Consider the following 23,494-nt stretch of genomic DNA (forward strand, 5'->3'; position numbering starts at 1 on the left):
GAATAATTTTAGGTATATTAGATCAAAGCAACATATTTTATATTTTATATAATTTTAAAATTAAATAATTTATTTAATTAAGACAATTAAGTAAACTGTTTACTCGAAGATTACATCCATTTGACCTCTGTTCTTTTATTATTATTAAATTAGGCATGGCAATGGCGTAAGTTGTTAAGAAGTTAATATAGGCAGGCAATGGTAGATGTCAAGTTTGGCGTGCTGAAAATGAGGGAATGCAATATTTTTTTAGTAGCTGTCACTGAGGGTTTATAAGGAATATTCCATCTCCATTAGAGTAAAATTCATTTCGTATATTTTTCTACTATTAATATTTTAACGATTTAAATATCAAGTTTCATTTATATATATATATGTCAAAGTTAATATAAAATAAAATCTTTTTACTACTTATTTTATGTATAAGACTTTCAACTGTTTAACAAATATTAATATATATACACATTTTAAATTAATATGATAGAGATATAGGATCGGTTTAAAATTTGCATGCATAAATTAGGATTTGGGACTTAGGGTTTTATATCGATAAATTCAATAGTTAATCTTTAAATTATTAATTATACAAAATATATGAAAAGGTGTAAAACCTTTTACCGGTTACATCCTTTCATTTTTTTACAATTAACCTTTTAACAATCCAATCATTGAATTTTTCAATATAATTGTACTTGTCACCCATGCAATTTTTGGACCGATTTGATATCTTTATCATTTCAATATTAAAAGAGTATATTAATATTTATTAAACAATTAATAGTTTTTACATAAAATAAATAATTAAAAAATATTTAAAGTTTTACATGCATGATCTATATGGATGGAATGTAAAATATGGCGGTTGAATCATTAAAATGTTAATCGTACAAAAAATAAAATAAATCCTCCTCTCTCTCTATATATTTATATATAAATAATTTTTTAAAAATCAAAAGAAGTAATTCAATGAAATTGATTTTTGTTGCTATTTAATTCAATTCAATCTAAATTTTATATAAAAATATTAAAAATTAAGGTTATGTTTGGATAGCACAAAGTGGTTGGATTGAAATGTAATTATTAGGGTAGTAATTACAAGAGACAAAGAATTGTAATTTTCTAAAAGTTTTTGACTGAGAGAATATAATTACATCATAATTCCCGATTTGGTAGTACAAATTATAATTATACTGATTACATAATTTATATATATTAAAAATATTAATTACTATAAAATGTCGACACAATAAAAAATCCAAACAAGTAACAAAATTGAATTAAAATCATCATATATAATATGTTAGTCTAAGAAAGCAACAAGACTATAATTACTAATAAAAATAAAAAGAAAAATAAATACCATATGCAATTTTATCTAATTACTCCAAAGATTTCATATTTGTTGAGTTATTACTCATCATCATTCACCTACAAATGAAGTTATGAAGTATGATCCAATATTATTTTTTTTATGCTATAACGAGTGATGTTGTCAATATGAGAAATGTTTTTTTAGAACAACAAATATCCTCTCAGACACGTTACATCCAAATCTAATTACTAAGTTGCTTTCCAAACACTATATGATAAAAGGTGTTTTCAATGGCACTAATGACTAAACCTTACTTTATTGTGTTTGAGTATTTTTTTTAAAAGGTTAAAATATGCCATAAATTTTTGTACTCTTTGTAAATTTGAAATTTAGTTTTTTCAAAAGAATTTAGTCCTCTTACTTTTCAGGTTTCAAAATTCAGGTTGAACTGTTAACATTGTTAAAATTATTTTGTTAAATTTATGTTCATTAAATATCAATTTTTAATAACATGGCGGTCAAGTGAGTATTTTTTATTTCAAAATGTCACATCAATCAATTTAATAAAAAATTTAACAGTGTTAACAATTGAACCTAAATTTTGAAAAGAGGACTAAATTTTAAATTTGAGAAGAGCACATGAACTTATAGCATATTTTAACTATTTTAAAAGGGGTAGTATAATTCTAGTCCTTAAATTTGACAACTAGGTTCATTTTAGTACCTGTAATTTTTTTAATCTACTTTTGACACTTGAACTTGACAACTAAGTCCGTTTTGATCCCTAAACTTGAAAATTATAAAAATTTGATGATGTGACACTCTAAGATTGTGGCACATCATCACTTGAAAATTACAAAAAATTATATAAATTTTCAGGCAATGATGTGATACAATTTCAAAGCGTCACATTTAGTGTTTTAATAATTGAATCGATGGTTAAATAAGTCATATCACCGATTCCCGATTCAACTAGTTCAATTTGTTCGATCGTTAGACCCACAACAATTAAATAAATAATTAAAAATTCATAAAAATCTAAAAAAATTAGTAAATCAGTCCAACCTTTTCAATGGTTGATTTTTGTCCTAGTTTTCGATTTTTACCAATTCCTAGCAGTTTTCGAGTTAGTCGGTTCAACCCCTTTGTTCGCACCGTTATATAAATTAGTTTTCAGCCTGTTCAATCTAATAACGCATGTCACATCATTATATCTCGATAGAATCCAAGTTCAAATATCAAAACGAACAAAAAAACATAGATACCAAAATGAGTTTAATTGCGAAAGTTAGGGACCAAAAATTATATTATCCATTAATAGAAAACGTAATTGTTACGGTGGTTGAATACCAACAATACAGTGAGATTGAGGTCCCAAAATATGACCGGAAGTAAGAGAATCCAGTGACCTCTTATTTTGACATTTTTGTCTTTATCCATCTGTTCATTTCCATCGTTAAACGTATATGTTTTTGGCAATATATGAATCATTCAAGTTTGGTGTGCCTGTCATTGAGTTAGCTGAAAATGAGAGAAAGCAATACTTTTTGGGGTTTTGATGTTCATCTTAAACTTTATTGTCCCTAAATTCAGTCCATGTTAATTCTGTGCCGATTCCATCGTCACGAGACTGAGAGTTACTTTAAGACGGATTTGCTCGCTTTGATCGATGTCTCACTATCGCCTTGGCGTTTTCCGCTCGCCCATGTTCTAACCCCACTCTTTCGCTTGCTTGCTTGCTTGTTTTTTGTCAACAATGAAGGGGTTAAACCTTAGTACAGTCTTCTTCCTTTGTTGCTCGTTCATTCACTTCAAGTAAATTCTTATATAAAAAATATCAATGTTTTAAAATTTTGGGTAAACTTCACAGATGGTTTAATTATCGGTAACTAAAAAAAGTTACAATTTGATCATTTAATTATTTGAATGTTTTTATTTAAGTCATTGAACTATTTAAAAGTTTTTATTTAAGTCATTTGACTATTAAGTTTTTTTTTTTTTTAAGTTTCGACAGTGAGCTCCAAATGATGATTCGACGATTGGTACAATTGATCAATACCCATTGGGGAGTAAAAGAGTATACCTTAGACCAAAATCAATCTAATGGCCAGTGTTGAAGATTAGAGAAAAAAACCGTTTGAATTTTGGTTTGTAGATTTGTGATGTCCAAAACTGTTTCATGAAAAAAAAAACTAAACTATAGAAGAGAAGGGAAAGAGATCTTTCGATTGGTACAAGTAGTGCGAACCGAGAAAGTCATATAGCATTGGTTTTAACAGCTCAGTGACTTAAATGAAAACTTTTGAATAGTTCAGTGACCAACTGTAACTTTTTTAGTGAAGTGACTAAAACAAAAATTTACCCATAGTTTAGTGACTAATGGTGTAATTTACCCTTAAAAATAGGGTAAAATAACTAAGATTATTGAAGTATTAGCAAGTTTACATTTTGGTCACTCAACTTTATAAAAAAATGGCCACTGAATTGTTTAAAAGTTTACATACAAGTCATTGGACTATTCAAAAGTTTTTGTTTAAGTCACTGGATTATTAAATGTTCTTTTAAAGTCCAACTAGAGAGCTCCAAGTGATGATTTGATGATCAATACAGTGGATTAATACCCATCAATGAGTAGAAGAACATACATTAGATCCAAGTCAATCTAACGGTCAGTGTTAGAAATTGAAGAAGAAAGCTGTATGAAAATTGGTTCATAAATTCATGACATTCAAAGCGGTTTCATAAGAAAAACTTGAACTATAAAAAAGAAGAGAAAGAATAACTTTTGATTGGTGCAAGCAGGTGCGAACGAAGAAGGCCATATATCATCAAATTTGACCAGGCTAATAACTTGAATGAAAACTTTTGAATAATATTAATAATTCAATAACCTCAATTATAATTTACCTTAAAAATTAAAGAAAGACCAAGCCTCTTTTGAATTGCACTAAACTTTTAGTTCACTGAGATTCAACAACTGATGTTCCAAAATATGACTGGAAGTAGGAGGGTCCATTGTTATATATATATATATACATATATGGCAATAAATGAATCATTCATTCAAATTGATGATAAGCTAAGGAAAGAAGATGAAAGGATCCTACAGATGCCCCCAAAGTCAAGCAAACACAACAAAGCAACAAACAAAAACAAAACACAAAGCCACATAACATGATCATAAGCCTTCTGGTCGGCAGAATTTAGTGCACATCAATTTTCTAGAGGTCAAAGCCTTGACCTAAATCCACCTCAACCACGATTTGACTTGGTGGCTCCACAATAAAATGCATAAACACATTCAAAATTATGTTCAAATATATCATAAGTATGTTTAATTTTTAAAATTTTAGAATTTAGTTTATGTATTTTTATTTTCAAGAATTTAGTCTTTCTATTTTTCATATTACAAAATTTAGTTCCAATTGTTAGCATGGTTAATTATTTTGTTAAATTTGTTGGCATGTCAATTTTGAAATTAAAAAAATACTCGCTTGGTAGCCGTGTCATTAAAAAAATGATGTTATGAACTTGAATTTAACAAAAAAAAAAATAGTAATAACAGCCGGACTTAAATTTTGAAATTTAAAAAGTAGAGAGACTAAATTCTTGAAAATAAAAGTACAAGGACTAAATTCTAAATTTTTGAATAGTACAGAGACTTATGACATTTTAACCAAAAAAGTATTTGTTTTTGGTTTAATGTACCATTTGGTACCTAAATTTGGTTTCTATATTCAATTTGGTAGCTGAGTTTGTTTTGTCCCAATCTGGCACATGAGTTTGGCTTTAATGTTCAATTTCGTACTCAAACCAAACGACATCACGTGGCCCAATGAATGTTTGACATGTGTGCTCTAGTAAAAAAACATAAGTACTTAATCAGGCAAAAAAAAATCTTAAGTACCAAATTGAACATTAAAACCAAACTCAGATACCAAATTGAGACAAAAAAAAATCACAAGTATCAAACTAGAGGTGTCCATTGGCTGGGCCGGACCCAAAAAATTTTAGCCTACGACCTAGGCCCGGCCAAAAATATTGGCCTGGAATTTTGTCCAGGCTCAGCCTGGAAAAAATTCCTAAGCTAGAGCCCGGCCCCTTTTTTTAATAAACACCAAAATTTTATTTTAAAAATAAAAAAATAACAAAAAAGTACTTTAAAAATATTTTAAAATAAAAAAAATAAAAATATTTATTATATTCGGGCCAGGCCAAGTTGGGCTCGGGCCAAAAAAGTGGCACCCGAGGCCTGACCCATTTTTTAAACGGGCATTTTTTTACCAAACCCATATTTCAGGCCTATATTTTTATCCGAACCCTCCCATATTTCGGGCGGGCTGTCGGGCCGGGCCGCCCGGCCAATGGACACCTCTATATCAAACTAAAAAAATTCGAATACCAAAGTAAACATTAAAATCAAACTCAAATATTAAGTTAACCGTTAATGTCAAACTTAAATATCAAATAGACTATATATATATATATATATATATAACACACTAACCTTTATTTTTTCCACTATTTTTTATTGAGTGATAAGTCATATCTAATTAACGTAATTTTCATGAAATGATAAATCACCCTTAACTATTTACCTTTTTTTCAACAGTTTTTTTATTAAAAAGCTATCAAATTTTTATTATTAAATTTCAAAAAGTTATCTAAGAAGGATTATTTACCTTTCGGCAAGATATGTCTAATTAATTGTACATTTAGCAGCCCAAAATGACTTTGCTTAAAGTTGATCACATTTTATTTATTTGGTAAACAATCTCACCCCCTTTGATTTTTGTGGGTTCATATCTCAAAATAAATACCATAAACGTTTATAAAAACTGTAATAGTAGCACCTTTTATATTTTTAACTTACGGACCTTGAATATAAACTATAAAATAAATAAATAAAATGCTCAAAAAGTAAAGAACCAACGCACATGATTAAGGACTTTAATCTGGATGAAAAAGACAATAAAATAACTTAACCTTCTATTTAAGGATCTGATCAAAATCCAATTTCACAACTGGACGCCATTATGATTCTACATGCATTGAATTTTGTTGAGTAATTAAGGTTAGGTAAATTACAGTTCGGCAAAACAAAAAAAAAAAAAAAATTGGATTTAAAATTTTCAACAAAGTAATTAATTCAAGGTTAAACTACACACCCATTATACAAAAATAAAATATTTACAATTTAAGCACTCACATTATATAATTTGGTCATTTTAGTCATTTCTATTAAAATCACAAATGACAAGTTGATGTGACAGTTTAAAAGTCGATATAAAACCTTCAACTTTTACATATTATATTAATTTAGTCAAAATTTTAAAAATTAACCCTCAAAATTTACAAATATTTTCAATTTTATCCTAATTCTAAAAAAATCAAAGAAATCTATACAAATACATAAATATCTTAAAATATATATAATAAATTTAAAAATATATAAAAATAATATTGTTGAAAAAATAATAATATAAAATTTAAGAATTTATAAAAATCCATAAATATTCAAAAAAATATAATAACGAATTTAAATTTTATATTAATATTAAATTAAAAAAAAAAAAAAAACCTCCCTCACCCCGTCCCTCTCCCAAACTGCTCTCCCCTATAGGAGTGACCAAAATCACCTGAGTTAATCCCATGCCAATAGCAAATTTAGTAAGAGCTTTCAGGCGAGCAAGTGAAAGCTCTAAACCCGTTTCAAACAGCTGAAAAGGAAAATGTATAATAGTTACGAGGATTCTACAAGTAATTTGCAACTTAAGAAAGCCAAATAATATAGAAAATGCCAAGAAGATGGCCAACCGGGAGTGGCGACGGTGGGGAGAGAAAGAGGGAAGGGAGAGCGGTGGTGGGGGGAGAGTTATTATTTTTTTATTTTTAACCGATAAGCCTTTAATTTATAAAATGAAAAATTACACTTATATTCAGATGTACAATCATCAAAGGTGGAGCTAGAAAAGCCATGAAAAAAAGCCTGCCTTCCCATACTATACCATATCATTAAGAACATAGAGCCTGAGTTTCCAAACAAAATATAGGGTAAGAACTTCAAATGACATTATAATAATATATACATGCATACATATATAGTAGAATAAAAAGGGCCAAAGAAGAATCCAACAGCCATTCTTCCATGAAATTAAAAAATCACAAACAAGATTCAAACCAAAAGCAACAATGCTACCCATATTAAAGCTAAAATCACCATTTTAGTTTCAAAGCCAACACTGTCATACCTTCCGGCATGGGGACTCTTCCAACAGAGAACAACACATGATCCATCCCACCTCCTTGGAAAATAATACTCGGAATGCGGGCAATCTTCCGTACTGAACCATGTACATACTACATCTCTAGACAACAGAGCATCAAAATAAGCTCCAATGTATGGAAAGGACCCAAGAATATCAAAAATATCTCACCAGGGTTGTATCACAATACACATTGGCCAACTTGTATGTTTTGCTAAAAAAGCAGCATGTTATTAAAGATAGAAGAACACTGACTAGTAAGACTAAAATCTGGAAGGGGCTATCATATCAACCTTTAAAAATCCTCGGAGAGCTCCACCGTAGCTGCATAAGGCAATGGTATGGCTAATCGCATTCCTTCCAGCATATGGCATCATTTGCTCGTATAATACTTCAATGTGTGAATTCAAAACTTCTGCCATCATGACTGTCCTACAACCAAAGACCGCTGAGAGAGATCCAATATCAGCTTTTTCTGCTGGTCGTTGATGTGAGGTAAACATGCATGTAAAAGATCAACTGGCATTTCTCTTTTAATTGCTTTTGTAACATCTGATTCATCGATGGCCACATTTGGTTTGACCTGCATACGCAAGGACTGCATCACAGTATCATATTTGTTTATGCAATACTTGGTAAGAAGGTTAAAGAATTCGTTGAACGAGGCCTTCCAAAGAGATTGATTGGCCATATTGTAATTGCCAGCAGCTCTAAAATCAATCATGAGTTTTGTTGCCCTATCAAGAACAGACTTCAGAATAAGAGATGCCCAATCTCCACTGGGATTTCCAAGAGGGCGAAGAGGGGGCTGCTCTGAAGAACAAACCACAGCTGCAAGACAGACACTAAGTGCACGAAGATCCATGCCATGAACACATGAGGAAATAACCTTCGAAAGGTTATCAGTAGTTTCCGCTCCTGGATCAGTCAGAAGGCCTCCAAACAAGAATCTTAAATGACGGAAAATGGCCATGCAGACAATTCGCATAAGCTCATCACCTGGAAAAAGAAGCCGAAGGTACCTTGCAAGCAACTTCCGGCCTTTGGGGAGGGCAACTATCTGTAAAAACACAAGATCATCCTTTTGAGCAAGTTCATCTGTGTGGCCATTCTTGGCAAGTGGGTCATCCAATTGAAGTGATGCAGCCAGCTCTTCCAACAAAACCTGTCGTCTTCGTCTCAGCTGGGCTCCACCATCCTGCAACTGATTAAACTTCAATAACCGATCAATATCATCTACATCAAGAAGAAGGCATAGACCATCCTCTATTGTAACTCTAGCAGCAAGCATTGGTTCCAGTTCAAGGGGCATATCAGAAGCTTTCTGATCATTGTTGGTGACAAAGGAAGAATTTGGAGGGTCAACTTCAAGAAGTGGGCGAGGCCTGCGAACTGAAGAGAAAGGTACCCTCCCAAGAGCATCAACTTGGAGAAAAGCGTGTGGCTCAGCATTTGCACGTGCTCGGGAAGGAAGATCCCTGAGATGAGCTGGGCAAAAATGATGTCTCAATGTTGCCCCAGCAGATTTTCTTGCAAGACAAGCTTGGTGGTAATAATCATCCACATAAGGATCATTACTGTGAGTTGCAGCGAGCTGCATTCTAAGAATGCCCTCAATCTCATCAGTTGACATGTATTTGGATCTAAATTTAGGCCATCCAATATCACTCTTCATTCCACTGCTATCAAAGCCCAGCTGAGAATACCTACTTTTTTGAGCTGATTTTGGTCTTTGATCTCTCAGATCACCAATACCAAGTATAGCTTCAAATTTGTTCATTAGAGGTGGTGATGGAGAACGATGAGGATTAACCAGTTGAGATTGAACCCCTGATAAATGGCTAAATGATGGCTGAACAGGGTGCTGCAGCCTCTGCTGGTGTGCCTGCAGCTGTGGCCTTAATTGTGATGTAATCAAACCATTTTGATGAGGTAACTGTTGTTGCAACATATTGGTCAAAACACTGGAATTATCTCCACCATGCAATTTTGGCTGGCTCCCCCATTGATTTGATGGCAAACTATTGCCAGAAAGACCAGGAGCAAAGTCGGGCATATTCCTGCCATAATTTAACCCCTGATGTAAATGTGGCATTTGAAACTGAGAACTAGAGAAGCCAGAGAGATTTGGTGAAGGTGCCATTTGTGATCCGCCAACCATATATGGATTATTCAAGTGACCAGAATTTAGGTTTGGTGAAGCTTGATGGGATCTGCCACCAGGCGGAGGAGGGTATGGCTTGTTATAAGAAGAATTTGGAACTAGAATTGGTTCACTAGAAAAATGTTGCTTTTGCTGCTGCTCAGGGTATGAGGATGTCCTGTAGAGATGCTTTGAGTCCAAATTGGGTGACAGTTGTGATGACCAGTGCTTGTCTCTGGGAACACTTTCAGTTTCAAGAGCCTGCTGACCAAGCCAATAAGGTAATTCCTCCCCATGTGCCCATTCAGCAACAGATGAACCTTGAAGGAGAAAACCATGGTCAGCATGATGATTGTTAAAAGGTATTAAAGGAAACCTTGCAAAGTGTCAGATGATGATTATTGATTATGATAGTAATGTGTCATCGTGGAACACATTAAGCAAAGGAAGGGAGCAAATTCTTAAACATTTGTTAAAACATTTAAATTTTAAGCTTCTTGATATAATAAAAAGTTCTTCAGCATACACATTAAGGTTGTTCAGTTCCAACGTTTGGATATTCAATGATGTTCAGACTTTAGATGCTTAAGATACTTGAATAACCCAACCCACTCAATAGGCAACCTCTTAACCACCAAAGGGAATCCATCCAAGAATTTTAGTAAAACTATCTATCATCTTATCTTCTACTCAACTATATTACAGAAAGCATATCCACTGCACTGTATAGGAGTCTTATCAAATGTTACAAGCAATGACCTTACACCAAATAAATTGATCATAATCCGGATATAACCAACCCACATTTTTCTATTTATTTTATCTAGATATGAAATCAACAACCTAAAACACGCCGGAAACAGTTATCCCGATCTATTTTTTTGATATTTCTTCAACTTCATCCCCGGATATCTTATTTTATCAGCATTGATACCAAGTATAACATATAAAGAGCTATAAGAAACAAAACCAAAAATGATTGGACCTCAAAAACATAAATTAAGTAATGAGATAAACAAATTCACCTTCTCTAGATCCCCTGTCACCAACAATCCCTGAGCCTCTTGGTCCATTGATGGTTGTGTTCAACTGCAACAAAATCACAAGGTAACATAAGCAAACTCTTAATCATCAATGCTAGACCAGAATTAACCACCAAGAATCATGCATCTCCATACTTGCCAGAGGTGAACTGTGGTTTCCAGAAACATCAAGGAAAAAAATAGGAACTTTATCCCTTTATGGCTTTTTAATAGTACAAAAGATTTTATCTAGAGACTAGCAAACAAGGAGATATAAATTAAAAGGAAATCATCTTTTTGAAGAACTATAAGAAAATTAACCCAAATTATAAAGCAAAGTTAAGGTTCATTATAAAAGCAGCTTAATGCTAATGGCAATGCTCTTACTTGACAGTTATAATAGAAGTTTGGAGGACCAATCTCGTTACAACACTGTTGGTAGAGTTTGGAAAGGAGTTGGTGAAACATTTTTTTGTCAATCTTAAGAATCTGAACAAGCTTAAAAGTAAGGTGGGGCTTCAGTTTGATACCGAGATTTCATCCTTAAATTCAGTCAGCATGGAAATAAGGCCTAAAGCTAACAGTAAATTTGGTTCCAGAGGCATCTGCACCAACTATTGCATGATTGAACTCTCAACAGATCCATTTCTAGCATAGTTGAGAGGATTAAACTGATTTAGCCCCACGTATGAGAAGACAATACATTATTAGTTAACAAATGAAATTAGAAGCTAACCCTTAGGACAGGAAAACATCTTTTGAGTATACCACTATTTCTAAAATATAGTAAATTATGTAGTGGACTTACCTTTGAAAATGAAGAGAAATTAGACCAAGCATCAAGCATATGAAATATTCTACTAAAATCAAATATGAGATGAATGATCTTGAAAATTAGTTAGTTACATGTGCCAAAAGTATCACCTAAAGTGATAAACTCTTGATTAGAACATGAAATTTTAACTGCATTAGAAACCATTTTAAGTTTCCTATTCCAGGGATACAAGGAAGAACAACTCAAGAAGAAAGGGACAGTCTTCTATATCTTGCAACACGGGTTGAGTTTTTGTCTAAAACTTCTGCATGATGGGTATAAAACATCCCACAAACTTATTCCATCAAGGAGGCTTCATACATAACTAGAAGTTGTAAACTCAAATATCCTTATCCTTCTGAGGAAAGAGGTGTTGTGAGAAAAGTTTCAGGTTGAAGGTGCAAGGGAATTCATATAATTCCAGGTCTTTCCCTCAATAAAAGGAACAGATAAATAAAGCACATGAGAAATCCTTGAGAAAAGCTCCCTAATACCTTCTCAACATATTTTCTCTGGGAAGCGATAGCATATGAGAAACAACAAATGTTACTTCAAGAAGCACCTAAGTACAAGTAACACAATCTCCAAAACAAATGCAGGATAACCAAGCCACTACATCACGGCAGCTTGTACAATATAACTTTCTCAGAAAGAAGTACACAAGAGCTAATTTCTCATTGTGAAGAAGTCACAAAGAGAAGTAAATTAGTTTCAGAAAACAGCCCAACCAAGATGATTACGCTGTCAACTTATAAATAACATTGCCTCAAGGTTTGTAAAGTCTTGCAGAGACGTTTAGAACAATGTATAATATGAGCTACTGCAAAGTTTTACTCGACAAACAAAAATAGAATGCCAACCACTAATCAAATGTGGAGGCCTCTATCTGTTCAAGGGCACAGGGGAAAGAAAAGCATCCACCATAACTCTAGAAGGCTACTTATTAGCATCATTTTTAGAAGGGAGAGATTTACTTCTCAAGCAAGTAACCACTGCTTTTGTCCTACATTGTATAAATTTGCAAGAACAATGAAGAAAGGAAAAACAGAACCGAAAAGAAAAAGAATATTAACCTCTTCTCCATCAAATAAAAACTCCTCTTCATCAAGTCCAACTGCAGGTAAATCCTCCTCCTCATCTAATCCCCCCAATTCAACTTCCTCAAGAACATCATTTCCGAAAAACGCATATTGTGATGCATCAAATACTGCACCTCCTGCATCATAGTAAAGCTAATTTTACTAAAAATATACTCCTAAACAGAAGAGGAAAAAAATATCACAACATAAGGTACATGTCATATCACTTAAAATAGGTGCCAACAAGTGTCCCTGAAAAGAACATCAATTAATCCAAACTTCTCACCAGAACATAAAGTCCACACAAAATTATGCAAAAATAATAATGATAATAATACAAGAAAGAACAAGGGGTCTTTGTTTTACCCTTTCCCTTAAGATCAAACAGCAAGCAATCAACTATCTATTCTAATCCACCATGCACCGCCACAAAAGCAACTTTTTACTGTATGCCCAAGGCCAAGGGGAAGCCAAAACAGTTAGACACACAAGTTTGATCCTTGGAATTGGCAGAGAAGGGAGAAAAATGTCTCCATATGTACTATAAACATTTTTCTCAAATGCGATTATTCGAAATCAAAGTCAATTAATATAACCAAAGCAACAGCACATTTAAATCATTAAGCTGCAGTACCTTAGTACTCAAAATTCAAACTTTATAATTCCAATAATGTAAAAAATGCCAATGCCACTATGAAACAAAGCAACAACCTAAAATTAGAATCAAAATGTATTATTCACAACATAATACCTAACATAAACATTGGAAACCCAATAATCCCAGATCTAATTTCATTATTTTGTTAAAAAATCAATCAAGTTCTTAACTTTAAACATTTCAATTTTAACTTAGTTGAAATTTGAGCTTAAACCAAACTATCAAGCTAACCCAAAACTAATTTTACATACAAAAAGAGAGTATAAATTGAGTAAATTAAAAGAAAAGGAATAAAATATCAGACCTGTAGAAGTATCGCCAATTTGCTTAAGAGTCTCAGAAGCGTCCATTTTTATCTACAATTCAAAATTACAACAAAAAAAGAGAAAACCCAAAACAAAAATCTCTCACTATTAACTGAATCTTCAACCAAATTGTTTCTTTCAGGCCAAAAAAATAGAGTAAAATAATTTATTTATTTTTTAAATAAAGGAATTCAAAGGGGGAAGGAATTTGAAAAAAGAAAAAAAGTGGTTTAAAAAGCAAAAACCCTTTGCAAAGAAATGGCCTTTTCTTCAAGTCAAAATTATCGAAGACGAGAGATGGAGGGAGGAACCCTAAAGAAGAGGTAACAAAAGGGCAATTATTTTATATTTATTTATTAATAATTATTGAACAGACAGATAGATTAAAACAGAGCTGGGGATTGAAGTGAAGTCTGTTTTTGTAGAGAAAATTAAAAACCGAATAATAATAATAATAATAATAATAATAATAATAATATTTTCTTTGGATAGAAAATAACAAAGAAAATCAAATAGAAGGGAAAATATTGAAAGATTGATACATTTATTTATTAAAAAAATTATAATGACTTTAAACTTAGGGTTTTTATAGGTTTGGACGAATCACGTGTATTGAACTTGAATCTCGAGCATAATTATAGTATCTCTTAATCACAAGTTAATTACTCATTCTACCAACAGATGCTACTGATTACATATTCTATCAATTTGAATCTAATTCTAAGTAAATTAATAAATTTAACTCTTCATATTTACAAATTCTAAAACTTTCAACACTATATATGTTTATCCCTCCCTCCCACACTATATTTCACAAATATAAAAATAATTTTCAATTTTTTTCAATGAAACAATTTGCTAAATTTTGACTTCTAACAACAAAACAATAGATTGTTATCCAAATGAACAATCACACATTCATTTGTGGGTCAATTTTTATTCTAATATTGCAAAACAATTTGATATAAACGCACATCCATTCCATTTATTTTATATATTTATATACATACAAAGTTTAATGAGCTCCATTTTCAAGTCTTCTTGCAGCGAATGATGTTGATTCAGTAGCATTGAAAGTATTTATATTTTTAGAAATTGGTTCTAAAGTGGTGTTCAACTGGTATGCAAACAAGTCGAGGAGATCATAGTCACTACAATCAACATTTGTAGATATTGAGAGGAAAATTAAGAAGGTAAGTAGTGTTATATTTTCGATGGCAGAAAAGAAAGAAAATGAAATGGTCTCAACCTTGGCGATAGCAGGTATAAATCGTGGAGACATGTTTAAAGTTTGGTGGTGAGCATTAAATTTGATATCAAACGTTGGTTTTCAATTGTAGAAAATGTTACATTATGGAATGCTTTAAATTTAAACTTTTGAATGTTGTTCTTGTTGTATACTTGTATTTACAACAGATTAATTCGAATGAAGAAAAAGAAACAAAGATTAATTCTATATATATATATATATATATATATGACACATAATTAATATCTAAAAATTTAAAACCTCACAAAAATATAAAACGTCGGTTTTCAATGCATAATTTTAAACGTCACAAAAATATATGACGAATGTTCACCCCTATTTTATTTGCAGGAGATTTCACCTTTTGTCAACGCCATTAGAATTTTGGAATCTATTTTCATTAAATTTAGCTCCGGTTTCTATTCCATTATCAGTTAAATAAGGGTTAAGGTTCAAGAATTTAGGATTCCCTTTTTAATAATTAAGTTTGGACTCGAAGTTTCAAGAAATAAAGTTATCTTAATCTATAGAAATGAAAGTCTTTCTTTTTCTTTTTTAGATTTTACAAATTTATAGGTGTGACTAAAACACAAAGCTTTGGTTAGGAATATTGAGGATTAAATTGATAGAATTTGTAAATACAAAGGGTTATTTTTATTGAATTATTTAGAATTAGGACCAATTTGATAGAATATGTAAGTATTGAGGACTAAATGTATTATTATACCAATTAGAAAAAGGCTTTTCGTTATCAATTTAACAACAGATGATCAAAATAGGAATGAATTCAAACGTTAGTGCTTAAATTGAAAAATTTTAAAGTTAGGTGACCAAAACAAGAATACGGGCATAGTTAAGTGACCATTTGTTTAGTTTACCCTAAAAACAATGGTGAAGCCAAAACCTTTTTCCAGCGGATCGAGATCGAGTTATATATTTTTTATGAGAGTTCAAATACAATTTCACCATTATATTGGTATATATATACATTTATAGTTTTTAGAAGAACTGAATCAAAATTCTATCTGTTGAAACCTTTTTGAGCTCGACTTTTTATTTTTTAAAAAGAAGATGTAGTCGTCGCCAATCCTTTTATTAGGTGGGTCACCTCAAAATTAATCATTTCAAATAAAAGGTTAATTTTACTAAAACAATGATTTTCGGTATACAAAATCTACCGAAAATGGGCTCGGGAGTCAGTTATGTATGAGGAAGGATTAGCACCCTCATAATGCCCAAAATTGGTACCTAGTTGATTACTTAATGTTTTGATGTCGAAAATTAAAAATTCGAAGAGAATTTAAAATACAATCCCTCTTTGCATGGTGTTATTTGATTAAAATGTCACTAACTAAATTAAATTTTGTGGAAAAGACTTTATTTCGAGTTAATCAAGAAGAAAAGATCATGTCCCGTAAGTTAGGGCATGATGTCTCGAATCCTCGAAAACAAGAATAACCGCCATTTAATTATTACCTAAGTCCTATGTGTCTTGAATTTTAAAAAGATGCTCGATTATCTCGGTTCAAGGAGAAAGTCATACCCCGTAAGTTGGGGCACGATTTCTCGAATCCCTTAATTAAAGAACATCGTCTTAATTCTTATTATTCCCTACGCATCGAGTAAAAACGAATATAACATTTAATGCGATATGCAATTAATTTCTTTGAATATAGTGCGGATGTGAACAAATATATTTAAATATGATGTATAATATGGTGATGGCAAAATAAAAATAAAATAACTATGTGAGTAAAAATAAAATCAATAATTATGAATTAATCGATGATGATGACAATAATAATTATGACATGATTAATACCAAAATAAAAATTTAAAATTAAAATTAAAAGTGAAAACATAAAAATAATAAAAGGGTAAATAAAAGGGTAAAATATAAATAAAATAAATTAGCAATGTTGAAAATTAAAAGATAAAAGGAAGGGCTAAATTGAGATTATAACAAAATTTAAAGCCTAAATTATAAGAAAACAGAACATAAAGGATTAAATTAAAATAAAATAGAAAAGTACAAGGGCTCAGACGGCAATTATCCTAATGCCATTTACACGTGTCATTTCCAAAGGGATTATCAGTGGGTCGGGGGGACTAAATTGCACAAGAGTAAAATAAAAGGGCAAAAATAGAAATGAAATAATGAACTGTAGGATGAAATTGGAAAATAAGAAAAAAGCAGAAGGGTCAAAGAAGCAATTAGACCCTCCCCTTGAAAACACGCGAATCCTAAAGGAATCCGGGCTGGATCATCGGGTCAACCCCAAAATGACATCGTTTTGGAGAATTTAGGGCACGACAAAACAACGTCGTTTAGGTGACCCTATTTAAGTAAAAAATTATTTTAAAAAATAATTTCCAAACTATTTTTTTTAATTCTTTTCTTTCTTTTTTCTCTGAAGCCATCTCTGAGTCCGGCCACAAGGCCGTCGTCGCTCTGCCGTGGTCACCGGTTATTGACGATGGTCCGTCGCCTCCGATGGCCGGAGTTACAAAAAAAATAGGCTTTTTCAACCATTTTTGATCCTCCAAGACCCAAATTTGAAGTTGTTTCCTTCTAAACTCGAAAAAAATCCAAAAAACTTTCGGCCTTTTCTCTTTTTTTTTTGAACGCACACCCTCACACCCTTTTTTCGTCGAAGCCTAGGCGGAACCCTAGTGGGTTCTGAGGGTTTCAGGGTCGGAAAAGACCTCCAACGACGGAGGGAAGCGAAACGACACAGGTAAAAAAAATAAACTTTATTTTTTTATTTATTATGCTTTTCGAATAAAAAAATGAATCACCTTCGTTTTTCTTTTAACATTTTGTTTTTTGTATTCGATTTCTTTCAATCTATTCGATTGCTTTTGTAAAAAAAATACATGTGGTTGTTATAGCTTTTATAGCCAAATATATTACAGAATATTCATTTTTGTATTCATTTTTGTTGTTTCTGCTCTCTATCCTCTTTTTTTTTTTTTTTGCAGGTGCTTGTGGCAAGGTCAACGGTGCTAGGGAGCCATGCCTTACCTTGCCATTTTGGTGAAAGGAGAGGGAGAGACCTCGGGCAGCGCGTCTATTAACGTGGCGAGGGAGTGACATCGAAGCTTTCAAGGGTGAAACTAGGGTTTCTGTTAGTTTTTAAGGTTTTGGGCTTGGGTTGGTGTAGTGTTGGGCTTTAGGATTTAGGTTAGGTGATGTATTTGGGGCTCGGTTTGGGCTTGTAAGATGAACTCTTAATGGACTTGTTTTTTTTTAGTTTATCTGTTTTTTGTTTATTTTTGTCTGGACCGAATAAAATTGGTCTGTTACACTATCATTTTTGAAAAGCCAAACTATAATATTTTTATTTATTAACTTAAACTTTTTAATAGATTTTCAACAATCATAAGCATAATTTTCTATTTTAAGGTGGCCAAAGCCCTTGTTTGTCCCTTGCTTTTCGCTCTGATCAGAAATGAAGTCGAGTTGGGTTGAATACTTAAACGAAGTGCAAAGCTTTTCAAATGCTATATTTTTCATCTAAGACTCAACCCTAAAACCGTATTTAAAAAATATCAAACTCTTTTTTACTCAACCTAACAAATGTAAACTCGAGCTAAAGCCAACATCATCTTTGATACCTTTTGGTCTTTTTAGTTGCATCTAAACTTAGCTTCTAGTTAGATTTGTCCAAAGGTCGGATAGTTCGCCTGATTCGACTTGAGTCTAGTTTGGATAAGAATTTTTAATTTGTACTTCGAACCGGCTTAGCTTGAATTCAAATTAAACAATTTTTGTTAAATTTAAATTTAATTATAAAAATATATTAAATATCAACTAAAAATGAGCTTGTGCTTGAAATTTTTTCGGATTTGATCCGACCGGACTCATGGACAACTCTCTTTCAGTTTAATGAAAACTGTTTAACTCTTAATTACCTAAAACAAACATAATTTTCTTTAAAAAAAATACAGTTGTAGCATAATTCCATCAAAATTTATGCTCTAAAATCATCCAAATAGGGAAAACATTAAAAACAAAGTTAAAAAACTTAAAACCAATTAATAAGATAAATATGTCACTTAATCTTCTTAATGAAGTCTAAAGTTCGAATCTCGGCATCGTCTCTAATGAAACTCCACCATAGGAAGGTGAGTGGAACAGTTGTGCCATGCCATAAAGAATGAGCATCAAAGACTCCATAATGAGGAGGGAAATCATAGAACTCCAAAAGCATTGCAAGGCCACTTCCGAAGACCACCGTCCACAGCTTCCACCGTGATGGATGGCGAGTCACGCCGGCCCAAATTGCCCATACCAGAAGTTGAGCAACCCCCATTATTGCACAAACTTTCACGTTCCACCCTGTATGAAAGTTTCATATCATGTTATGCATGTAAAATGCATGATGTTCTGTGACAATGTAAGCTTCTCATATCATAAAATGTTAAAGCAGAATTAACCCAAGATCAGAGATGTTACCGTAGTCGAGGTTATAGAAGTTGAGGTACAAAATATGTGTAGTGAAAAAGGCGAGAAATGGAGCAGCAACCATGACCCTACCAGCCTCATCCCTCACATTAAAGCTTCTAAGTATAGATAGAATAAGAGAGTAACCAAGTAGTGCCACAGCAGATGAATAATCTAATGATTCTGTTAAATCCACTTCTCTGTAATTCGAATTAATAGACATGTCAGATATCGAAACGAGGCCATCATACATGCATACATGCAGTCACTTTCATAGAAAGAGAGATTTTAGAGCTTATAAGCATGGTGAGTAGGTTAAGTTAAGCGTCGACAAGGAGCAACATGGCTTTAGGTGCATCGGTTAACATATTCTTGCACCTAAACATATAAAAGGTCATCGTGATTGGTACGTGTAAGTACAAACCATGTTGCTCTGACTGTTCATGTTAGTGCACGCCTCAAACTAGGCCTGGTAGTGAAGATGATGAAAACATACAAGAGATGTGAATGGAGAAAATGCTTACCGAGTATGGAAAACAATGCTCCAAAACCATGAGTTCATCGCCAAGATGGCGTATACGTGGCACAAACTTGCAAATTCGTAGTATGCCTTTTTATCTTGGTTTAAAGGCAAGTTGTAGTAAAGAAGGTTGACAAAGGATAGCCAACCATGAAGATGCATTGCAAGGTTGAGTGCGGAGAAAGCAACAGAAGCTGGTTCCTAAGAGAAAAAAAGAGTCGAGACTCGAGTCAAGAGAAATAATGCGGAACACTGTGATTACGTTCCAAAAAATCTTTATCGAGGTCAAACCTGAATTCCGAGAACTCGCTTGAAGGGCCATTTACCATGATACTTGATAGGTTCTTCACCACGTTCTTCTCTTTCTTTCTCTCTGTCGGTCATGCAAGCGTAACGACAATCACTTTCGCACTCCCATTGTTTCCACTTCAAGTAAAGTGGTTCTTTCATATACCATGGACCATCAACGAGAACCCCATCAGAAGGAAAGTTGCAGTGTCGAAAGCATTGATCTCCAACACATCCGGTTTCCTCACATTCTGCCAGACAAGACCTAAAATTCAAAACATTCCATCTAATCAATCCATACAGAGAGGTATATGAATCATTACATCTAAACACCCTTGCTCTATTTCAAAGCATAATGCTGTTACAGAACTCCCATAAACCAAAATGATATATGTACATTTCTTCAAAGCCTTGTTTCCTAATGATATATATTCTTTTGGGTGACTTTAGGTAGAAAAAAACAAAGTGTTGATTCCACTAACACTTGCAATAAAAAATGAGTTTTCTTATATTGATCAACCTTAATCATTGATCTGGCCATGGTCTGTGCTATCAGATGTTTGTATATTTGAATCAACCTTAATCAGAATCCCTTAACTCATATGCAGCACTAGCCACATAGGGGCCATTTCTTGGACCCATCTCTTGGACTTGCATCAAGAACATTATGCATTGGTATTGCAATCATGATCCGGCAAGACCTGCCTTAAATAGTTTAACCAAATGAATGGTATAACAATTGTTTCAATTCAAATAAATGACAATTGCAAACTAACAACTAGGTAATATGCATACCTATTGGAGATTGCCATGGACAATATATGTCCCAATCCCAAACTTTATATACTTATCAATGTCACAAGAGGTCAAGGCTGTTCACCCATATTCATGTAGTAAGATCGAACCATAAGAATTACTTGCTTGTGGTGTGTAGCTCCCACTATTAATGTGTGAGTTGTAAAAAGAAAAAGTGTTAATGCATTATTAAGGGCTTGAACTTGGTAATTATTCTTACATGAGGGTTTGAACTCTTTTTTTGTCCAAATTAATCCCTAGACTTGGGACATGAACTTTTTTTTATTCAAGTTAACCCTTGAACCTAGAAATTGTTCTCACATTGAGGCTTAAATTTTTTTTTGTCCAATTCTTAAATAAATATCATAGACTAACTTAAACTAAAAAATGTTCAAACTTCCGTATGAAACCATTAGCAAGTTCAAACCTCAAATAATGTATTAATAATTTCACAAGATCCTTGGGCATTGTCATTACCTTATATAGCAATTTCCCATGATAGTTTGGAAAATAACTGTTTTTTCCTCCTATGTACAAATACTTAAATGATGCATAAACTAAAGGTAGAACATTCACAAATTAAGGAAACAAAAAAATTTGTGTTCAAGTTTTCACGAAATCGATCCCAGACGATTCTTGCCCCCTACCCTTTATGAAAAAAACAAAGGGCAATCGAGAACAATAGAAAGAAGAGAAAAACCTGTAATGTAAATCAGAATCACCCTCACTTGCATTCAAGACTCCAACAAGAAATGAAATCATCATAAAAACAGCTATCGAATAACGATCCATCATCATCTGAATGGAAAAAAGAAGAAGAAGAAAAAACCAATCGAAAATGAGGAATAGAAGCTTAAATAATTAAATGGGCAATTTTAATTTCTGGGTTTTTTTTTTTTTGTCATTTGTAAACAAATTATGATTGAAAAAAGCAAACATAAAAGGAATGCAAATTGTAAGGTTAGATCAAAATGGGTCCAAAAAAAAAACATGAGTAAAAAATTTAATATTTTTTAACCTTGTGGATGGAAAATCCAGTTGACATTGTGATGGTTGTTGTAAGCAATGCACCATTAATGCAAAAGTATAACCAAAGAATGAAGAAGATGGAGGAGAGAAATCAATGCAACAGAATGGAAGGAAGAGAACATTTCATTTTCTTTTTAATGTGTCCAAAATTATTATTCGAATCATTTTCATTTGGATTATATTTGATTTTAATTTAAGTAAATTTAATTTTTTAAATTTTAATTATTAAATCAAATCAAATCAAATTAAATTTAAATAATTGAATTGATTATATTGATTTTTAAAGTTTGGATCATAATTCTAATTCTAATTAATATATACAATATAGTTGGTTGAGTTACTCGAGTCAATAATTAGTCATTGCCATATCAGCTTATCAGCTCTCAATATAATAAGGTCAGTATTGATTTGGCAAATTAAAGCTTTCAATATAACAAGTAGTGGTCGAAAGTGATAATGCTTTGTTGGTTGATTTAATAGAAAATGATTATGCGACTGATAGCAACATTTTAGAGCTACAATTGATATATGATTTATGCAAAAAAAAATTGGCAACTCAAGTTTCGACATGTTCTACGTGACCATAATAGACTGACAAATTGTATGGCTAAAGCTGTCAATAGTGAGCTTAACAGGTTGTCGATGTTTGAAGTTATGCTTGCTCTTGCTTAATTTGTTTTTGAAGATGGTTTACGCAAAGTGTCGGATGCTATAGACCTTCAACTAGCACACTGTAAGAAGTTCTTTTGAACTTATTTCCGAAAAAAAAAAGAAAAAAGAAAACTTCCAACCCAATTATTTTGGGCATTTTGAGATTGTCTTGTTTGTCTGAAATGTCTCTCTCTATTGTTCCAGGTTAGGGAGAGACATGTCGATTATAGTGGGAATAAAGGCACAAAAAGGTTATACATTGTGTATGAAACAATAATTAAGGCAACCAATTTTTCAACTTTGACATCCAAACACGATGCAAGGAGAAATTAATATGTTGTGAAGTCAAAAATAAAAATTACAGAATCCAAAAAGATCGGACAAACAAATAACATATAATTTACTACATTCCTATAGAAAACACTATAGAGAATGTATGAAATAATTTTTCTATTTTTGTACACTATAATTTAGTAATAATTACATTTAGTTATTTTATAATTCATAAAGAAAGTAGAAAACTAATTATCTTCATTTATGATAAACATAGAAGTAAAATATATATATAAGAAAAATTTTAGTTTTTATTGAGGGTTGAAACGGCACCGTTTTGAGCCTTAACCCCAGTGGCCAAAACGACGCCGTTTTGGCCTTAGTTCCTTTTTACCCGCGCGTTGACCCAACCCAGGGGGAGGATCCGCCTGTTTTGCTTCGACGGGATATTTACACGTGTGGTCCCTACGATTTTGCGATGGTTCGCAGTTTGGTCATTTTTCTTCCTTTTCTTTTTCTTTAAATTTAGCCCCAAAATTTTGCTTGTTTTTCAATCCTGTCCCTGGCTCACTGGCGCGCTGAAACAGCGGACACGTGTCCGGATTTGGGTTTTATTACCCATCTGGTCCTCAAACTTTGCATG

General features: G+C 32.4%; 2 protein-coding genes across 3 annotated transcripts; both read right to left on the reverse strand.

The window, feature by feature from the left end:
* Positions 1–7,290: 7,290 nt before the first annotated feature.
* On the reverse strand, positions 7,291–13,982 carry LOC105792791 (protein PAT1 homolog). 2 transcript variants are annotated; one of them, XR_008198676.1, is made up of 5 exons: positions 13,599–13,982; positions 12,631–12,773; positions 10,747–10,810; positions 7,872–10,041; positions 7,291–7,680 (listed from the first exon to the last, which is right to left on the reverse strand). XR_008198676.1 is itself a non-coding variant. In XM_012621579.2 (4 exons), the coding sequence occupies exons 1-4, from the start codon at positions 13,642–13,644 to the stop codon at positions 8,000–8,002; spliced, it is 2,295 nt and encodes a 764-aa protein (XP_012477033.1). In that variant the 5' UTR covers positions 13,645–13,982; the 3' UTR covers positions 7,291–7,999. The 2 variants fall into 2 exon arrangements, 1 of the variants encoding a protein (XP_012477033.1); XM_012621579.2 differs by having other exon boundaries at positions 7,291–10,041.
* Positions 13,983–18,903: 4,921 nt separating this feature from the next.
* On the reverse strand, positions 18,904–21,696 carry LOC105792792 (uncharacterized). Its single transcript, XM_012621580.2, has 5 exons — positions 21,599–21,696; positions 20,107–20,368; positions 19,820–20,016; positions 19,308–19,495; positions 18,904–19,190 (listed from the first exon to the last, which is right to left on the reverse strand). The coding sequence occupies exons 1-5, from the start codon at positions 21,694–21,696 to the stop codon at positions 18,904–18,906; spliced, it is 1,032 nt and encodes a 343-aa protein (XP_012477034.2).
* Positions 21,697–23,494: the final 1,798 nt, after the last annotated feature.

This window comes from Gossypium raimondii, chromosome 8, assembly GCF_025698545.1.
Source record: "Gossypium raimondii isolate GPD5lz chromosome 8, ASM2569854v1, whole genome shotgun sequence".
In the NCBI taxonomy this organism is placed as follows: Eukaryota; Viridiplantae; Streptophyta; class Magnoliopsida; order Malvales; family Malvaceae; genus Gossypium; species Gossypium raimondii.

Coding starts and splice junctions, on each gene's coding strand:
- LOC105792791 (XM_012621579.2), bottom strand. CDS start 13,644: ATGGACGCTTCTGAGACTCTTAAGCAAATTGGCGATACTTCTACAG. Junction 12,774..13,598: donor AATTGGCGATACTTCTACAG/GTCTGATATTTT, acceptor ACTATGATGCAG/GAGGTGCAGTATTTGATGCA. Junction 10,811..12,630: donor TTTTATTTGATGGAGAAGAG/GTTAATATTCTT, acceptor ATTTTGTTGCAG/TTGAACACAACCATCAATGG.
- LOC105792792 (XM_012621580.2), bottom strand. CDS start 21,696: ATGATGATGGATCGTTATTCGATAGCTGTTTTTATGATGATTTCATTT. Junction 20,369..21,598: donor GATTCTGATTTACATTACAG/GTTTTTCTCTTC, acceptor TTTGAATTTTAG/GTCTTGTCTGGCAGAATGTG. Junction 20,017..20,106: donor AGCGAGTTCTCGGAATTCAG/GTTTGACCTCGA, acceptor TTTTTCTCTTAG/GAACCAGCTTCTGTTGCTTT.